We start from the raw sequence: 17,415 nt of genomic DNA, 5'->3' as shown, positions 1-17,415 counted from the left end.
CAGACATTAAAGCCTGCTTTACCACTTTGCAAATCCTGACTTTATCCTGAATTTAGGATCTTTCTAAGAGTAGACTTACAGTAAATCTAAACACCAGAGAAACACCTAAATCTAAAAGCCAGAGAATTCAAGGATTTTGACATCCACGTTGTACTGGGGAGTGCTGCGGAAAGGGGATGATTTCACTGGGTGAACTGGAGCCGACAGCTCAGGTCAGATTCACCAGCTTGTTCAATATTCAGTCGTAGCAGGACTCCAAGGCCAAAATGTTTCAGAACAGATAAAATGTTGGAATATTTTACCCACTGGTAATTATAAATATTTCCTGCAATCCTGTTTCCATAGCAGCAGCAAAATTCACATTTAATCAAGCACAAGCAGGGCCGACCAATTTCCATGCAGCCTCCTGCAACCATGTCCTTTATATGAACTCTTCATCTTCTTTGCTGGAAGTTCTTGTGGTGTGGCATCTAAATGCATTTGCTCAGCTACTTCAGAGACTCCTGGAAGCACACACGGTCCCAAGAGGAGCAGTCAGAAGTCAGTTATAGGGAAAGAAATTAGTCAGTGTGAGACTGACAAGATGAAGAACAGATGCCATCCGTCTTTGAGCGCTCGTAAGGGTTTGGAAGACAAAGGAAAGCTAAGCTATCTCTATTTCAGGCACCACCAGCTTGCAACCTCTGTAGCACTGGGACCTCCAGGCAGAACCCAGGAGCTGTACCACGACACAGGTTATGTTTCACATAGATCTATCCTGGAAGAAAGACTGTGGCCTGCTGAGTGCACAGCAAAGCCAGGGGGAGGCAACAGTGTCCACAGGTTCTTGGCTGAGTGAAAGCAGGAACTTCATCGCAAGCCATCATTTACCGTGGTGAGATTTAATAATAAATAGCCTGGGGCAGAAAGTGAAAGAATTGGTTTCTCGGGAACTGTTCTGGAGTAAGGATGAAATATTAAAAGAGCACATTTCTGGCTCAAAAAAAAAAAAAAAATTCTCAAACTGATAGGCATGAGACATTAGGCTACACATTATGTGCGCACATCGTATAAAAAGTACTTCAGGAAATATTGCGTGCACGTCATTGCCAAACACAGCACTTCTTCACTGATGCCCATAAAATGTCTTTCCTGGTTTAAATATTAACTCTCCTACTCAAATTTATTTCTAATCTCGGTCACTTAATATACCTAAGTCACAGATTAATGTAGTAAGACACGTCTAAAACTGAGTAGACTGACTAAAATTAGAATCGCTCTGTGAAAGTATCACACTGTTGGCCTATAATTTACATTGTTCTTTTTTGCCAACTACGTGGCAGTCATTTTTTATCCATACATACAGAAAAATGTCTATTCAGAACAAGTAGAAAAGTTACAGTAATTACGTGGTCAGTACTGCTGGCTAATTATTTGTACATTGTGGGAGAGTATTCAAATCTTCTAACATAAAAATACAGAGGAGAGAAAATGTAGATAAAATTGAGGGGATGGAACTTAAGATGGGATGTTGAACAGAGATGTGTCATGCAGTGAGGCCAAGCTAGATTTCCCTGAGTATAACAGCATTTCATTGCAATATTTCTGAGGCCCTTGGTGGCTCTGGGAGACGTGAGTTCCATGAATTTGATGATGGAGAGGTGGTTATGAGCAGCTTCTGCTTCCCAGTTCCTGGAGGTGCCTGCTGTCCCACAGTGAGGATAATTGGAAATGTCACCTTGATGGGTACTCCTGGTTCCAGGAGGGGAAGGAGAACCAAGCTACACGCACAGCCTGGTTAGGAGAAAAATGGAAATACACAAGGCGTGCTGTTCACCACCTGTGCACGAAAAGGAACAGTTTGTCAGATTTTTATATCCACTGTCCTGATACATAAATCATGAACAGCTGATGTTGGAGAACCTAGTTTGAGCCTTCTCAAAGGCTGCAGGAAGGTTGTGCTCAGATTGTGCCCACCCAGAGTTCCACTGCTTGCTCTGCTGCTTTCACAAGGGGGAAATTGTCTCTCTAAATAGAACCTCCCTACTTTTAGTGAGCATTTGGGGCACGTTTCTCACATAGAAAATCCCAGCCTTCCTCATGCAAGAGGTGAGAAGATCCGGATGCAGGGTAAAAGATAGGCAAGGGGCACAAACACCTGAGGTGTATGAGTCTAATGTGCAGTGCCCAGCACTCTAAGGCCAAGTGGCAAGTTCTTGTATGAGAACATCACTGTATTTCTCTGCACTGAGTTTGCCATCAGCAGCTCTTGAATGCTCATTTGTAACCAAGAGGAGTGAGAACAAAACAGTATTTTCCCATCTAAAAATGCTATTGCTTATCTGGCTCTTCACAAGGACATTGAATGGGCTACTAACACTACCTGACTGATCTGGTAATCCTTTACAGCCATTTCAGAACTGCAGGCTAATGGACAAATAGAGCCTCTCTGGTATGGATTTTGGAGGGGAATAAAGTGCTTGCCTGGCTGAAAGTTGTTGTCTCCACTTAGTTTACTCCACTACTCGCCTCCCTTACAAACAGCTGGGAGCTAGATATGGCAATGGGATCTTTTTGTCTAACAGCAGCCTGTCGTTCTTGCACCAGTAGTTTTTCCTTAAAAAACAAAGTATATATATATATTTATCAATTTTCATACCTCCAGTGAGATTATTTGCAGGCGGTGTTATCACAGGTTTTACTCACTCTTGGCCACAATATGCCATGTTAAAGTGTCACATTATTCTCAAATAACGCTATTCTGAACATCTGTTGCAATATTTTTGTTGACAACCAGGTAACTTAGCCAATTTCCTCCCCCTCCAACAGAATCAAGATCAGGGACCTGTAAACTAATTACTCAAAAACAGTCTGCTATAGTTGAAACAAGTAAGGTGTCATCAGCATTCATCATTGCTGCCATAGTATGAATAAGAAAATAGAAGGTACAAAAACCGGACGAATGTGCTTTAAAACTAAGAATAAATAAGATTTCAGTTTTTGATCGTGTTATGAATTGAAATGTAGGTAATCATCAATGCTTTTGAGACTGGAGAGAGCAGCCGCAGACATTGCCAAGCAAGATTAAATACAGCCATGTATATTTAGTACATAAGAGATTTACCACACTTCAGCATATACTTACTATCTATTTACATTTCTGTCTTTAGAAAGCATTTCTTGCCGTCTTTGCCTGTAATATTTGGCTATAGCATTACATTTAATTATATTTACACTTCTAGATATATACTTGCAATATCTACAAAATTCTTGCACTCAACAACTGAGCATCCAACATGATCTCTACACATTGACAGTTGATAAAGTTGGTAGTCCATACGTGGCCCAATAAATTCCAAAGCCCCAGACCAGCTGCCCACAGTCTACACGCACTGAAATTTCACATTAGTATAGCTGAAACATTATTTGAAGCTCTACTGTAGGCAGACAGACAAAATGGCTGGAGAAGACTGTCAGTGCTGATGTAGGCAGTCATTAGAAAATCTCATTATATTCAGAAATCTGTACAATGAATCACTTTCCTTCTCCCAGGAAAGTGAAAACCTTTGCTTTTAAATGAAACGTTTTCTTCTTCATCTCTCAGGAACTCTCCAGGCAGGCAGATACCTTCTGCCTATGAGAAAAGAATACCTAGGCTAAAATCTAATCATCTTGTCCAACTGCTTTAATATCATTTTATAAATATCTCTTACTCTATCCAGTCTGGCATCTATTCAGGCTTTTTTCCTTGTCTAATATCCTGTATGGGAGTTCACTTACTGTGGGGACAGGGAACAAAGAAATGGCGGTCGGGAAGTCATCAGATAGAGCAGCCCTATTCTATTTTTCAGAGGGATTTAATGCCATCAGTACTTATAGAAGCATGACGTTGTTTGTCCTACTGCAAGAAAATAATAAAAATCCTGGTGAAAAGTAAAAATAAATACAGGAGAGGTAGATAAAGATTCTGCAGAGTCGATAAGATCAATTTCCCAATAAATCTTTCTGAGTTTGTTGAGATTAGTGGTTCAAAGAAGCTGACCTGCCAGGAATAAGTTGTGCCAGCAAAAGTAATACATCTGAATCTGCTAAAAAATCCCCACACAGTTTAACTTGTGCATGTGACACAGTTTTGCACTCAAAGGGTTCATCCAAATGAATCTGTGCTTTATAAATTTTAGGCAACTTCATTTCTTTTTTAAAAAGTTATCCCACCAGTAGCAGTTTCATACTACGAACTTGATGAAATCCAGCTCTTATTTATCCAACAACTTTCATCACCTGATCTCAGAGTTCTTTTCCAAGAAGCAAACAGCAACACACACCCAATTCACAGATGAGGTAAACAAGGTAATAAAAGAGGCTGGTTGTTCATGTCCCAAAGGGGACACTTTTTTCCCTACTCAGAGAAGCTGTAAGTTACTGTGACTGCATAGAATACTACATTCTTTAAGATTCAGTGATTAAAGAAACCCCAGCAAACACACAGCTTCTGGAAATTACTCCAGAAAATGGAAAAAACAGCAAAGTTGGAATTTGCTGAGAACTACTCAATGTTTTCAAAACCAAAATAAAAGTCTTTTCTGATTATGTTTTAATCAGAATACCTTAATCAGCCTGAAATTTAACTTCATCTTTTTTTTAAATTATTTCTCCTCCCCTCCCCCCCTTTGTGATATCCCTGCCTACCATGCTACGTTAGTTAAGTTTTAATTTCCCTCAAGGACTTTAAATGGTTTGTTTCTGCTTACCCAATACCCACTTCATGATCAGCAATTCTGTCCACGAGAACTGAGTTGTTTTGACTCTAAATATTTGTTTGGGATGATCTGTGATGGTTTCGTTGGGAAGATTTTTTACTCCTTCAAACCGATCCGAAGCGTTCACTACTAACAGTCCAAGGAAGATTGTGAAAGAAACAGCGTGTGCCACAAACTTCATGAAAGGACTTCGGAGGGTCCGTCCCAACTGAAATGAAACACACAAGATGAGATTTTTTGCCTTCTTCTGTGCATGTCAGTATCGTTTCTCCCATTCACCCACATATGTTATCTAACCCTCCTATGTAGTAAGCAGAAAATGAAATTAAACCTAACAACGTACCCACTTCTCTTCTTTACAAGATCCTAAGCAGTAATATATTAGAATCTTTTATTAATTCTGAATTTTTGGTTCATTAGCAATGTGTAGGAAATGTCATTTCATTTGAAGATTCCTTTGTAATAGTCTTCATGTACCTTTATATGAAAGTCTTCTCTTAAAATTAGCACAAAACCTGTAGATTCACCCCCTAGAACATATGGATTTATCCCAATGAAATAAGCCAAGAATAAGCGCAGCCATGATCTGAGCCAAGACCTCTCCATTAAAACCAGTATTTCTTCTATTCTTTTTTTTTTTTTTTTAAAAAAAAGCTTTCTTCCTAATCAGTTTAATTAACACTTTTTTCATTTTTTGTAGTAACCATTATTCCAGGGAGATGTCAATACACAGCAGTGCAAGTGCCACACTGTACATTGGCTTTCCAGAACAACCTCAAAGCACATGGGATTTTTTTTTTGCAGTGTATTACACACTGATTAATTTCTCTCAATAACAGGACATCCTCAAAATTTTCTTAATATCTACTTTCTTGCTCATAACATCTCATAAGAAACGTGAAAAAGGACTAAAGTGAGAAATTCTATGTTTCCTTATTTAGCTCCATCAACTGCCTTAGTTAAAGAGCTTTTCAATGGAATGCAAGTCTCTTGCTATTGCAGCAAAAGGACTCTTTAAAAGCAGGGCTATTCAGGTCTAACATAAACATAAATAGAGCCTGTTTATGACCTCTTCTTGAGATTTTAAAGTGTCAAAACCAGGATATTCCATTCTGTCTATGCCATCAATTATTGGAAAATTTGTATGTTTCTAAGCATCAGAAAGTCTTTCTAACACAACCTATTCTATTCAAGAGCTCTTATTAGCAAGTTTACTTCTTACCAAGATACATAAATATGTGTTTAGGAAAGTGAATATTGCCCTGACTCAAAGTCCAAGTTTCCTTACTCTTTGCTAGGAATGTTATGGCAGATGCGGGAGGTCTCCTGATTAAATGAAATTAATTAAAAACAATCCCAACACTGATGACAGTGGTTCACCCATCTGCTTCAAAACCTTGTGTGGTGCATGTTAGCTCTCAGCAGGTATTTATGGCAGGTGTTGACTAGATTCACACTTGCAGCAGACCACCTTATGTTTCCAGTGTAGATATCCCATACAGTAACCACCTCAATTATTTCTTTATGTGATCAGCCTGGAAGAGCTTTTAAAGAGCAAATTTTAACAGCTGTGAATATAGATTCTAAGTGCATTTGCAGCCTATGCACAGCCCATTCCCACTCTCAATTCACTAAAAGAAGCACTTTCTTCTGAAGCCTGAATTGTTTTTGAAAAATTAGACATTTTCTCTTGTCTGTAGGAACTCAGAAAAATAGAGACTTGAGATTAAAGCAATTCCTCCACTCAGCATAATGCACTATGACATTAAGATATCTTTTCCATGCACCGCGATACTGCTGAACTCCAGGTGTGTCATTCTTGAATGTATCAACTTCTTTATTAAATCAAAATTTCATCTTACATCACATGCAGACTGCAGGGAAATGCCTGACTGCTGCTGTTAGGATGACAGAAATGCTGACAGTGTGCCAATACAAAGCTTCATTCTTAAGAGAATATCTCATTTCATGACTTGAAATCTTATGTGCATCATAGGAAAATAATAAAGCCTACAGACAGGTAAAAAAGAAAGTATATAAGGGGTGAGAGTTAAACAGTTTTCCAAATGCAAATTAATCTTAATTCCATGAGATAGGAACTAATAAAGATAGAAACTGCAAAAAAGGAAAGGTCTTCTCTATTCTCAGTACTACGCTCGTAGCAGAAGCATGACACATATTGTAGAAAACATAGCTTAACTGCAGAGGAAAACATCCAGAGAAAACAAAAGTCAAGACGGCATTGTTCTGACTGAGGGAAAACCATTTGTTGAAAGACAATTCTTGAAATAACTTCCAATTTGACTTTAGGATAGAAGGCTAGATTCTCTCTTTCAGAAAAAAAAAAAAAAAAAAAAAAAAAAAAACCTACAAAAACAGGACATTGAAAAATGGGAATGCACAAAAGATTTTGTGTAACAAAATAATCACACACAAAAAAGAAAATTTAAGGGAAAATTGTGCTGTTCCATATTTCAATTTTTTTATTATTTTAAATTTTAATATGCCTACCTCATGAATTTAAAGACCAAATACCTTTCTCAGTTATTTCTTCTTTTTCCTACAATTTATTTCAAGGTTTTGAGTGAGTTTTTGCTCAGTTGGTTTTACGTTTTTCATTTAAATTCTCTGCTTATTTCTAGTCTAACCTTTTCCCCCACCTACTTATGCATTCAAACACAAAGCCTGCAGTTCTGGGAATACACCAAAAACATTGCTGTTGACCGGTGTGCCAGCTCTCAGCACATTCAACAGAGGTGAAGAAAATTGAACAGCTTCATAAATCCCTGCTAGACTGAGTTCTGACACAAAGGAGTCAACATCACCTCCACATGAATTCCCACTGTCACCTAACCCAAACCAACCGCAGCACAGCCCTGGTTTCACATGCACTTCTCCATGGGGAGCTCTGGAGTCTTGGCCAGTATTCATAAGATCTACGGGCTCACATGTTGATACCTATCTAAACAAAATGAAGTTGCATTCTCAAGCACTCAAAGAGAAAGTACTTGTTTTGTAGGACTGTAAGCCTTAAAAATGTTTTATCATCTTGGATGCCCTGGAAGACTGTTTTCAAAAGGTTTGTCTAGTTTTACTTACAGATAAATCTTTTAACTTACAGTGTTTCCTTAACATCCACCCACAGATCTATAATTTCTTGGGTTTGGCAAATTTAGACAATTCCTTGCTGGATTTTTAAATGAAACATGAGAAGCTGCTTTCAAGACAGAGTAAATTACCAGTGCCAGGGGTCATCTCTATCAGACTTAAGTACCTTTGATAATCCTCTTGCTGAGAACAGTCTAAACAGTCTACCTTGTAAGGATGATGTTGCTGAACGTGAAATAAATTTCTCCCTTGCCACCTCTTTTTCCTTCAGTAAGAGTAGTGGAAAAAAAAGCTATTTATCAGTCAGCCACACATCTATTTATCTCCACTCATTTGAGCTGTCTCCATCAGGATGGAAGTCTGCTTACAGAGCTCAAGCTTGTACATAGGCCAGCGGTTGGCCCTACTCCTGTGATCTCTAAGCCTTGGCAAAACACTCCTGCTCCACTGGATGCTTTGAGACAGAGCACAGCCATATTTAGGAATACGGAAATTTTCCAAATTTCATCATCTTTTCCCTCAAAACCATAAAGATTGTTTGATTAATTATAGCCTTCTCTGCAACCCTAAGCTGTCCTCCGTGTCTTGCCAGTTTCAGGTACACGTGCCACAGTAATGCTTCGCTATAACTGAAAATACAAGATTAAAAAGAAGGAGAAAAGGGAAGAAAGGAGTCCAGAAGAAGTGAGGAACTTACAGCAACTACCAAAAAAGAATAGGAGTCTAAGAATCAGAGTAAGCAACGTGAACTATTGGAAGTCCTTACCTTGCTGCAGGGAGCAATCCAGTAGGCTATGGCAAGGAAGGGCAGGCCTATAGAAACCCCAAAGACAGCCAGGAATTTCACAGCTATGGATTGCTGTCGTAAGCCTGAGAGGTTTTCATACCACATGGTGAGCAGCTGCTGCTGGCAGTTAGGGTGAGCAACAAACTGTAAAAGAAACAGGAAAAGGAATATTAGCAGCATCGTCTGAAGAGAATGAGATTTTTGGCAAGCAATTTGCTGAATGCATCCAACAGAAAAACAAAGGATGTGTCTTTATCATCCAACATAGCTTTTGGTGTCAAAAAACAGAACTGCAGACTAACCTCCCCAAGTCCCCACCTACTGGCAGAATGAGTTTCAGTTCTGGTCGTCTCTCTACATAAAGGTTTTGTCAGGCCAAAACCCAATGCATTACAGTAAACAGTAAGGACAAAGCACTTCTTTGGGGCCAGGGTCTGTAGTTCAGACAGTCCAAGCTGAGATACAGAAAAGAAGCAGAGAGGTACTTTGATGCTAGAAGCTGAAAAAAAAATCTCTGATAAATGGCTAAAGCCATAGGAGGCCATTGAAGGAGTAGCTCAACACAACACCAATGTAATACTGTTTATATTTGTTGCATATTGACCCAAAGTGAACCATTCTGCATGGTTCTTCTCCTGTAAACTGTAAGAAGTCTGGCTGGTATTTTGCAGTGAGCAACTTTAAATGCTTTATCTCAGATTATCTTTCAAAAATGATGGCTCCTTCTTTAGTCATCAGAGAAACAACAAATTTAGAAGCAGAAGGAAGTGCTCTGGAACAGAAAGTACAAAATTTTGTATCTTACAACTGAGGTTCTTCAGTTTATTGTTCAGGAGAAAAAGAAAAGGTGAGCAACAGACAACTGAAAAGGGCAATTTCTTAATGGTGAAAAAAAAAAATAAAAATCACAGCATCACTGGATCCCACAGAAGAGCTTTATTATAAAAGATTGAACTTCTTTATTTCATATTGTTCATCAGAGTGATTGAATTTAGCATGTGACTGTTTTTAATAACAAAGAGAGATAATTAAAAGGCAAAATAACTGAAAGAAAAGATGAAAAATAGATATGTGGCTAATTGCATTCAGATAACTGAACGTTTCATTTACGGGTTTGGTGGGTGACTAAATATGCTGAGAAGGGAAAGGCAAAATCCTCCACTATTTCAAAAAGCAGAATTTTCTGGAGGTAGACAGAAGGGGAAAGGCTAGAGAGAGAGAGAGGAGAAAAGCAGACGCTACAAGTTCCTACTGTGCTTTGATCTTCATTGTCTTTGACAAAATGATCACATCAAACATATAATGGACCTTTCTCTAGACGATGGTACAATAACAAAATGGTTACTGTGATTTTTAATGCCCACTTCATTGCTAGCACAGAGTGAAATATGGTAGTCTGGTAATTGGGATGGCTGTGGAATAGTGCAATTCCATCTTTAACAGCACATTAGCAACCATTTAAAACACACTTCTTCAGATGAATTAGGCTTTGGGGCAGCAGGGAGGCTACATTTCTCAAAAAGAAAAAGAAAAGGAAAGAAAAACTATCTTTTGTGACTAAACCTTTCGGGGTGAAGGAATCTGAAGGTGAAGGTACTTTTAGCCTCTTCCATCTTGAGGAATATTTCCTAGAAATATGAACAACTTGCTATGCTTTCAAGCTGCTTCTCCCTCCCAGAAAAAGTTTTTTCAAAAGATATAATATAAACCATCAGTCCTAATCATACAAGCACTTAGAGTTTAAGGTTAAACTAATAACAACAGTACTACAGTGAAAGACTGCTCAGGCTAATTACCCTTCTGGCAAACAGCCGTAAACCATGGAAGGAACTGATTCCCCTCATAAGTTTTTTTTTTTTTTTTTTCTCCACTTTTTCCTTTTTTAGATGAGATGAAATCAACATCAGCTTTAATGGCTCATGGAAAGAAAAGATGCAGTGGTGGAGATGCAGACTTCTGCAACAACAGGACCAAGCACCAGCCAGGCTTCCTGGCTTCCTCCCACCCGTCATCATTCACATATTAGGAGAATTGATTCAAAGAGATCCAGTTGCCCTTGGCAATCAGGCAGTCAAAGACTTCTGCTGGTTGGCATTTCAGAGAATTCACGAGACATTTTAACATGTTCATTGTTTCACTCTGTCTGGGAACAGCTAGAATGAAAATACAGATACAGGGAAACGGAGAAGGGATTGCCATAAAGCCAAATTCATGGGAATAACGTATTTTGTACAAGACAATAAAGAATGACGGTGTGGCATAAAGCTTTGATGGTAATCATCTCAGTCTGATTCTTACAAAAATAAAGAAAAAAATCAGAATAAGACAGACAAGAGCGTGAACAGATTTTGATCTGTTATTTGCTTACAAAAAGCAGTACAGTTTTTCATTACATATACTTGTCATATGTTAATGAAATACACAGCAACCATTGGACAACATCAGCATTCTCTCAACCCAAAACATCAGAAACTGATCTTAGATTTTCAAAGGCATGAAAGAACTATTTAACTTTCTCTTGTCTGAGGGAATGGCCACAGACATCAAATTAGATATTGCACTAATATTTTCCTTAGCATTATAAACACAGAAAATGCTTTGCAATGCTTCCACATTCAGAAATGGCTGCAACAGCTTTTCTGATCCCATACCACACACAGACCAAAAGATGGTCATGGTTTTACCTTACGCTATGCATATTTTATTATTAATTCATGCAAACAACACTCCTCTCCAACCTATGGGGTACATGTATATTTTTAAGTTAAAAAGGCTTTAAAAAGAAAATTACTTGCCAGCATGAAGAAACTATTTAAATAATAAAGTGGCATGTTTGAGAGCTTCTGAAAGGCACGACAGTACTGATAGCTCCAAAAGCTACCTGTGCTACAGAGGAGTAAACTCTCAGTGAAAGTTGACTTAAAATATGGAAAACAACATCCTCAAAGCCTCTGGTGAGAATTGAAAGAGTCCAAAAGAAGGGGATGTTTCAGAGATCACTCTAGATAGTGCACTGGACAACAATTTTCCACATTGCCCCTGGAAATCCTGGAAAATCTTTTTGAGAAATATGTGAAAGGTTTTTGATCTGGTAAAAAAAAAGACCCCTCCGCTTACAGAGCTGTTTCACCAATGCAGAACAGGGCATGAAGTAACTCGGACAAAATTACTGAAGCTTGCTAGGAAACACACAGTCGAAGAAAATGCCAATATAGACACGCATAAACCTTCTTTTCATGTTACACTGTGTTCTCTGAACCTTGAAGTGAGCAAACAGTGCTTAGTTTTGAATACATTGTTATGAGAGACCTTAAGGCAGGAGAGGACAACTTAATCTCATGATCCAGAGTGGGAAAAAGAATTTGCTTTTTGCAACACTTGCGCTGTTAAATTACAACAAATGAAATTGTCAGAGGGTAAATGTGGTGGGATCTTCGTTGGCCTTATTGGGCCTGATAAAGTAAGTAAAGCTGTAGAAAGTCTCAGATTGGAAATTACTTGGACTCATCATTGCCATCTTATTTATTCATTACAAATAATAAGTGAAGTTCCAATGTAAATATCCATGCTAAGGGGTGGTATCCTCTTTGCCAGAGAGACACACTTCAGTTACCTGTAACTGCTACCCATGGCCACAGGCCACATTTTTAAAAACCATTTGCACCAGAATAGCCTTACAGGGATAAGCACATCAGCCAGTCCCAATTCCTCCACCTCAGAGCAAAAAATAATTTAATGAGTCCCTGTTCAACTCGGGTGAAAGAAAACTCAGCAGATAACACCAAAGGGATCTGACCATAGGAAATCAACTAACTCTACGTGGGCTGCTGCAGTTGCTGCAGATAGAACACGAAGCAAGGCAACATCCCTGCCCTGAGGATTGCTGCAGCTTTTCCTCTCTCCTTGGGGTTCATTTGACTGTCTAATGGTATCACAAATATTCATGAGGATCTCACTCATCCTGCAGATGATTTTTTTTTTTTTTTTTTTTTTTTATGACTGCCTCAGTGTATATTTAGATCTGGTATCAAGTCAAACAGGTATAAACCTTAGAGTAAAGAGAGAAGGTTTTTATTTGCAGTCAGAGCCCAAATGACCTAGAACTATCAGAACAAAATAAAAATTAATTGTGCTGCTTCAGTCACAGTTACTTTAAAGAGATACAATAAAAGCAGTCAATATGGTGTTAGTAATAAAATATGCCTCTTGGAAAACCTCTTACATGGACCTTCTTAGCTAAGAAAACTTATTAGAGCAATCTGAGAGTGGGGAAATACACGCATCAAATCCCAAGACATTCACATATTATAAATATTATGGAAACCCAGTATCTGGATCCATTTGCTGATTAACTCGAGTTACCTAATCCCAAATCCTGATTTTTAGCACTTTAAACCTTAACATAGCTACTGTTTGCAACCACACACCTTTCATGCAACTCAGTCTGCCCTATAAAAACAAGCATGACATTTAGGATAGATTTTCTGCTCTCTGCTAAATCAGTGAGCACATTAATGGGATTGGGATGGCACTCTGCAGAATTGACAAGCAGTAGAGCTAAGGTAGTGAAGGACAGCCCAGTGCTGGCATAACGGCCCAAAGCACCTGTGCAGTGCACAGCTACAGAGGAGACAGTGTAGTCCCATTAGAATGAGCAATGCAAATGGAAACTGGGTTTGACTAGGCAGAAAACATTAAACAGACACAAAATAAAGCCAAATAAAAACAAATTAGTCTAATAGAAAACAAAAATAATGGTGTAAATAAAGCTGCCAGGACCATTTCAATTGCAATTCTCCTGCTGACAGAAATAATCTTCAGTGCCGAGTGAAAAACACAAAGTTAGTAATCCTTTTAGCAATGGAGAAAGATTTCATTGTTATTGTTCTCACTTATATTTTCAGTCCATGCTTTTTAAAATTAAGTGCTATATTTGAGGTATAAAACTAGAAAATGTGGTGTTTAAAGAAATTCTTTAATTTAAACCTCTCCATAGTTTATGTTCAATTTCACCTCCTTTATTCAAGAGCAGGGACTCTTTTTTGTGCTAAACGTTTTTTTTTTTTCCCTAAGGGTAACAAGTTCAGAGGTGTTTCTGAGGAATCTCCAGTTCCATATTCCAATATCCTGGGTGTTTTATGAAGAGATTTGTTGCTAATGCCAAGTTTCTTGTTTTACATGCATAAATAAGTCTATTTATCAGACAAGCAAATGAAGTGAAAGTCCCAGCCTCCAGCATTCCAGGTTTCTCATATCTGTACAGAATCAGAACCACATGGAAATCCTGATTTACCTATTCATCCGAAAGCACGCCAGAAAAAAAAGCTATCGAAGAACAAATTCCCTTGGGTACCTATATAGAAAACGACCACAGTGGGCACAGTTTTAAAGTGCTATAACCTCTTCTCTCAAGAGAACCAGTCAACTCTTTTCCAAATGACAAGGAAAGATTGATACACTGCCGATACAGTGCTCAAATTCGAATACCTCCAACACAGCGAGTTTCACTCCCAGAGTTGATGGAGAGACTCTCTTGTAGGGTAAGTCCCCTCACCATGAAGTAGACAGTTCAAAAAAGTTATTAAATCTGGATATCCACAGGCATATGTGACAAGAATACTGCATAGAAGAGGTGCAGCTTGGGTCACTACTCATGGAAATGCTCAAATTGGAACAAGATTTAGAAACTGCCTTCGATTTGAAATACTGAATCCTCTTCTTATTTTGAGAGTTTGTACTGATCCCCATCTGACTTTCTTTCCCAAAGACATTAGCAGGTGAACTGCATGTGGGGAGATAAATGAAGCCAGAATTGGGGGCACATAAGGTCAGGTTTACAGCACACAATATTAATTGTTCTTTTCTAACAGAATTTTAATATTAATAAAGGTAATTTTAAAATTCTTTTATCTATAATGGAAATACATGAAAAAGATTTGATGCGTTCCTCTGCTCTCTCATCAATGTCTTCATGGACATCTAAGACCCTGTGGCACTTTGCAAATGAAAATAATTAAGTCTGCATATTACTGTAAATTGGGAATATTGCAAACACCACTCAGGATGGAGATATGATTCATTTGAGCCTTGAGAGGATGAATTTATGGGCAGGAAATAACAAAATGAGATTCATCCTGGAAAAGAAATTAAAACATCTGGGCAAATGGATATCATCAGAGCCACAGATTTAGTGGGAGGAAGGAACCTTGCTAATGAAATAGAGACATAAAATTGTTTCCGTAAGGAAGGAAAGTAACTCCTTCCCTATCACTTAAAAATCTGTAAAACGCAAGTAAAAGTACAGGGAAAATTACATGGATGAAAGTAAGAGTCCAGGATGACCAGGGTATTTCTACTGTCACATAAAACCAAAATCTCCTTCTTACAGTTTCAGCTGGCTCTGGTGATGGAGACAAGAGACACTTCTCATGCCCCCGCTATGGCCCCAACCATCAGCGAATGACTTCAATTAGCTATTCCTGAAATTCAGCAGTTGAAAAAAAATGACCGGAGTTAAACAAAAGCAAAGCAAAAAGCCAACTTCCTGAAAACCTTTTTCATGAGAAGTTCTCCTGCCTGGACCTCACGCTCAGATGGTAAAACACAGCCTTGCCCTGCTTAAACCATTATCTGTGCACACTATGAGCACAGGGATAGAGAACTTTAGGATTTATCCCATGGGAAATTCCAAACCTTCACCCTGTTTCAAAGAGGGTGAAAGAGCCAGTAGGAAGATTTCCCATGACTTTGACAGCAAGGGCTGATTCTTTTGCCTGCTTCACGGATGCAGCCACTGGGGTCCCATGCAATAGCAAGGAGCTCCCTGGACTGCAGCTGGCATACAAGACACAGCACAGGGCAAAACTGCATCCTCATAGCAAATGAATGGGAAACTGAGGTTGCTGCAGCAGTTGACAAGAGCTGTGAGCAAAGCAGGAAAAAAGTTATAATCTAATATAGCCACGAGTATTCTGCTTGGAGCATCCTCCATATGTTAATTATTAATAATACATTTATGAGAAAAGTTCCTGTTCCAGTTCTCCATTAAATAGGATTTACACAGCCATCTGGTGTTCTGTTTAACTCTTATTAATTTTTTTTTAAAACTCAGTTTGTGTGTCTTACTGTTAATCTAATTAAAACTCGTGAAAGAGAGGGGTGCTCTGGCTTTGTAAGTTATGAAATGAGCTGCTAACTGAGAAAACAGAGAGGGGCATTCAAGGTTTGCAATTAAAAGAATACAGTCGCAATGATTTTTGACATTGAGAAAGAAGGGAACGAATGTCACTTCTTACAGAGAAGCAACAGCTTTACATCTAAAGGTAAGTGTAAAAATGCAACTCTCCTGACAATATTAAAGGGTTATAAAAAAGGGCAGAGCAGCATGGAGAAAAATGAGAACAGAAAATAGGAAGAGTTCTCTAAAGGTGATACACACTACTAAATGCTCTTGTTGTGGAACACCAAAAAAAGCTGCATTTCCTCAGGGCTGGAGGTCTGAGGGAAGAATTCAAAGGAGAGCTGCCCCAGCTTCTGTTCCTATACCTCACAAGTGAAAATGACACCCTGGATGAACTGAAGTCAAACATAGGGAAAAACTCTACCATGTTTATATTTCTGATAGGGATTGTTCAACTGTTTAAAGAAAATACTCTCTCATGCAGTTTCCCACCCAAGAAAGTGAAGTTAACCCTTATACCTTGTAAGCATGCTACTAATCAGCTACAGAGATACAGAATGCCTCACCGCTTCAGGGGAGATGAACTTTTAAAATATCAAAGCTCTTCTGGAGTACACCAAGCCTGGGGATAAGTAACCTGGTTCTGACAGAGCCCTTGTGAGAGAACACAGAAGAGAAACTGGTACAGTCATTGGGATCAGCTATTTTATTTCACTGGGAAGAGCACTTCGATTTAGACTGCCAGCCCTCTGCTGTGCCACGACAGGGCTCCACTGCTCCCAGCCTTCCTCCTCCCTTTGATGGAGCAGTAAGAACCCAGACCTTTACTGGGGTTCACATGCAAAGCCCAGCTAGGTTATACCAGGAGGCAACAAAAATAAGCTTGCAACAATTCCAGGCCATATGCTAGAAGCCCTTCTCTTGACAAGCACCCAGGGCTTTATAAATGCTTAAACACTTGAAAACCGTTTACTTCGCTCTTGACAAACTGTTCCTATTGTAACAGTCGCTGTAATAATTTTTCAAGGAATCACGAATCATTAAGGTACTTAATTTGAAGGGAGCAATATCCCCAGTGAACTTGAACAGAGGGTATTTGAGTGTAGTTTTCCAAGAATTTCTGGGTACAAAGTGATAGTTTAGTTCTTTCAGGTAAAGTTGTAATGCAGTTCTTAGAGGATGCTTTATAAATGACTGCAATTTTAGTTTTTTCCTTGCTGTGAAATGCCTGCAAGCAAAATGTCTTAATTCTTCACTACCCCTGTATATAAAATACCTCAATTATGTTACTGAGACCTAAGCTTGCTTTCTTGGCAGTGTCTTACATACATTAAGAGCTTTTTCAGGAAAAAAATAGAAATAAGAGTACAAAGAGACAGATAAGGCTCTGAAGTCTGAAACCTCTGGTGTTTTCCTTGAATGAGTTTCTATTTCATCTGAGGTTTTGTAAATAAGAAGAGTGGTGGCCCTGCTAGGCAGGGGGGTTGGAACTACATGATCCTTGAGGTCCCTTCCAACCCGGGTGATTCTGTGATTCTGTGATTCTGTGTGATTCTGATCAATACATCAGTGCAGAGGAAGATCATTCAGAACAAAATCTG

The 17,415-nt window shown here is 38.7% G+C and overlaps 1 protein-coding gene across 1 annotated transcript in view; it reads right to left on the bottom strand.

Moving 5' to 3' along the window:
• Window positions 1–17,415, bottom strand: part of TRPC7 (transient receptor potential cation channel subfamily C member 7) — a 62,040-nt gene that overhangs the window by 18,510 nt on the left and 26,115 nt on the right. The window contains exons 4-5 of the mRNA XM_042826653.1: window positions 8,614–8,778; window positions 4,731–4,947 (exon numbers count right to left, since the gene is read on the bottom strand). Coding sequence (XP_042682587.1) covers window positions 4,731–4,947; window positions 8,614–8,778 — 382 coding nt within the window. The remainder of the gene's footprint in view (window positions 1–4,730; window positions 4,948–8,613; window positions 8,779–17,415) is intronic.

The sequence above is a fragment of the Centrocercus urophasianus genome, unplaced genomic scaffold (genome assembly GCF_019232065.1).
Source record: "Centrocercus urophasianus isolate 14NV4802_14NV808 unplaced genomic scaffold, USGS_Curo_1.0 seq_26, whole genome shotgun sequence".
NCBI classification, from domain to species: Eukaryota; Metazoa; Chordata; class Aves; order Galliformes; family Phasianidae; genus Centrocercus; species Centrocercus urophasianus.
This window is presented reverse-complemented; position numbering and strand designations above follow the sequence as displayed.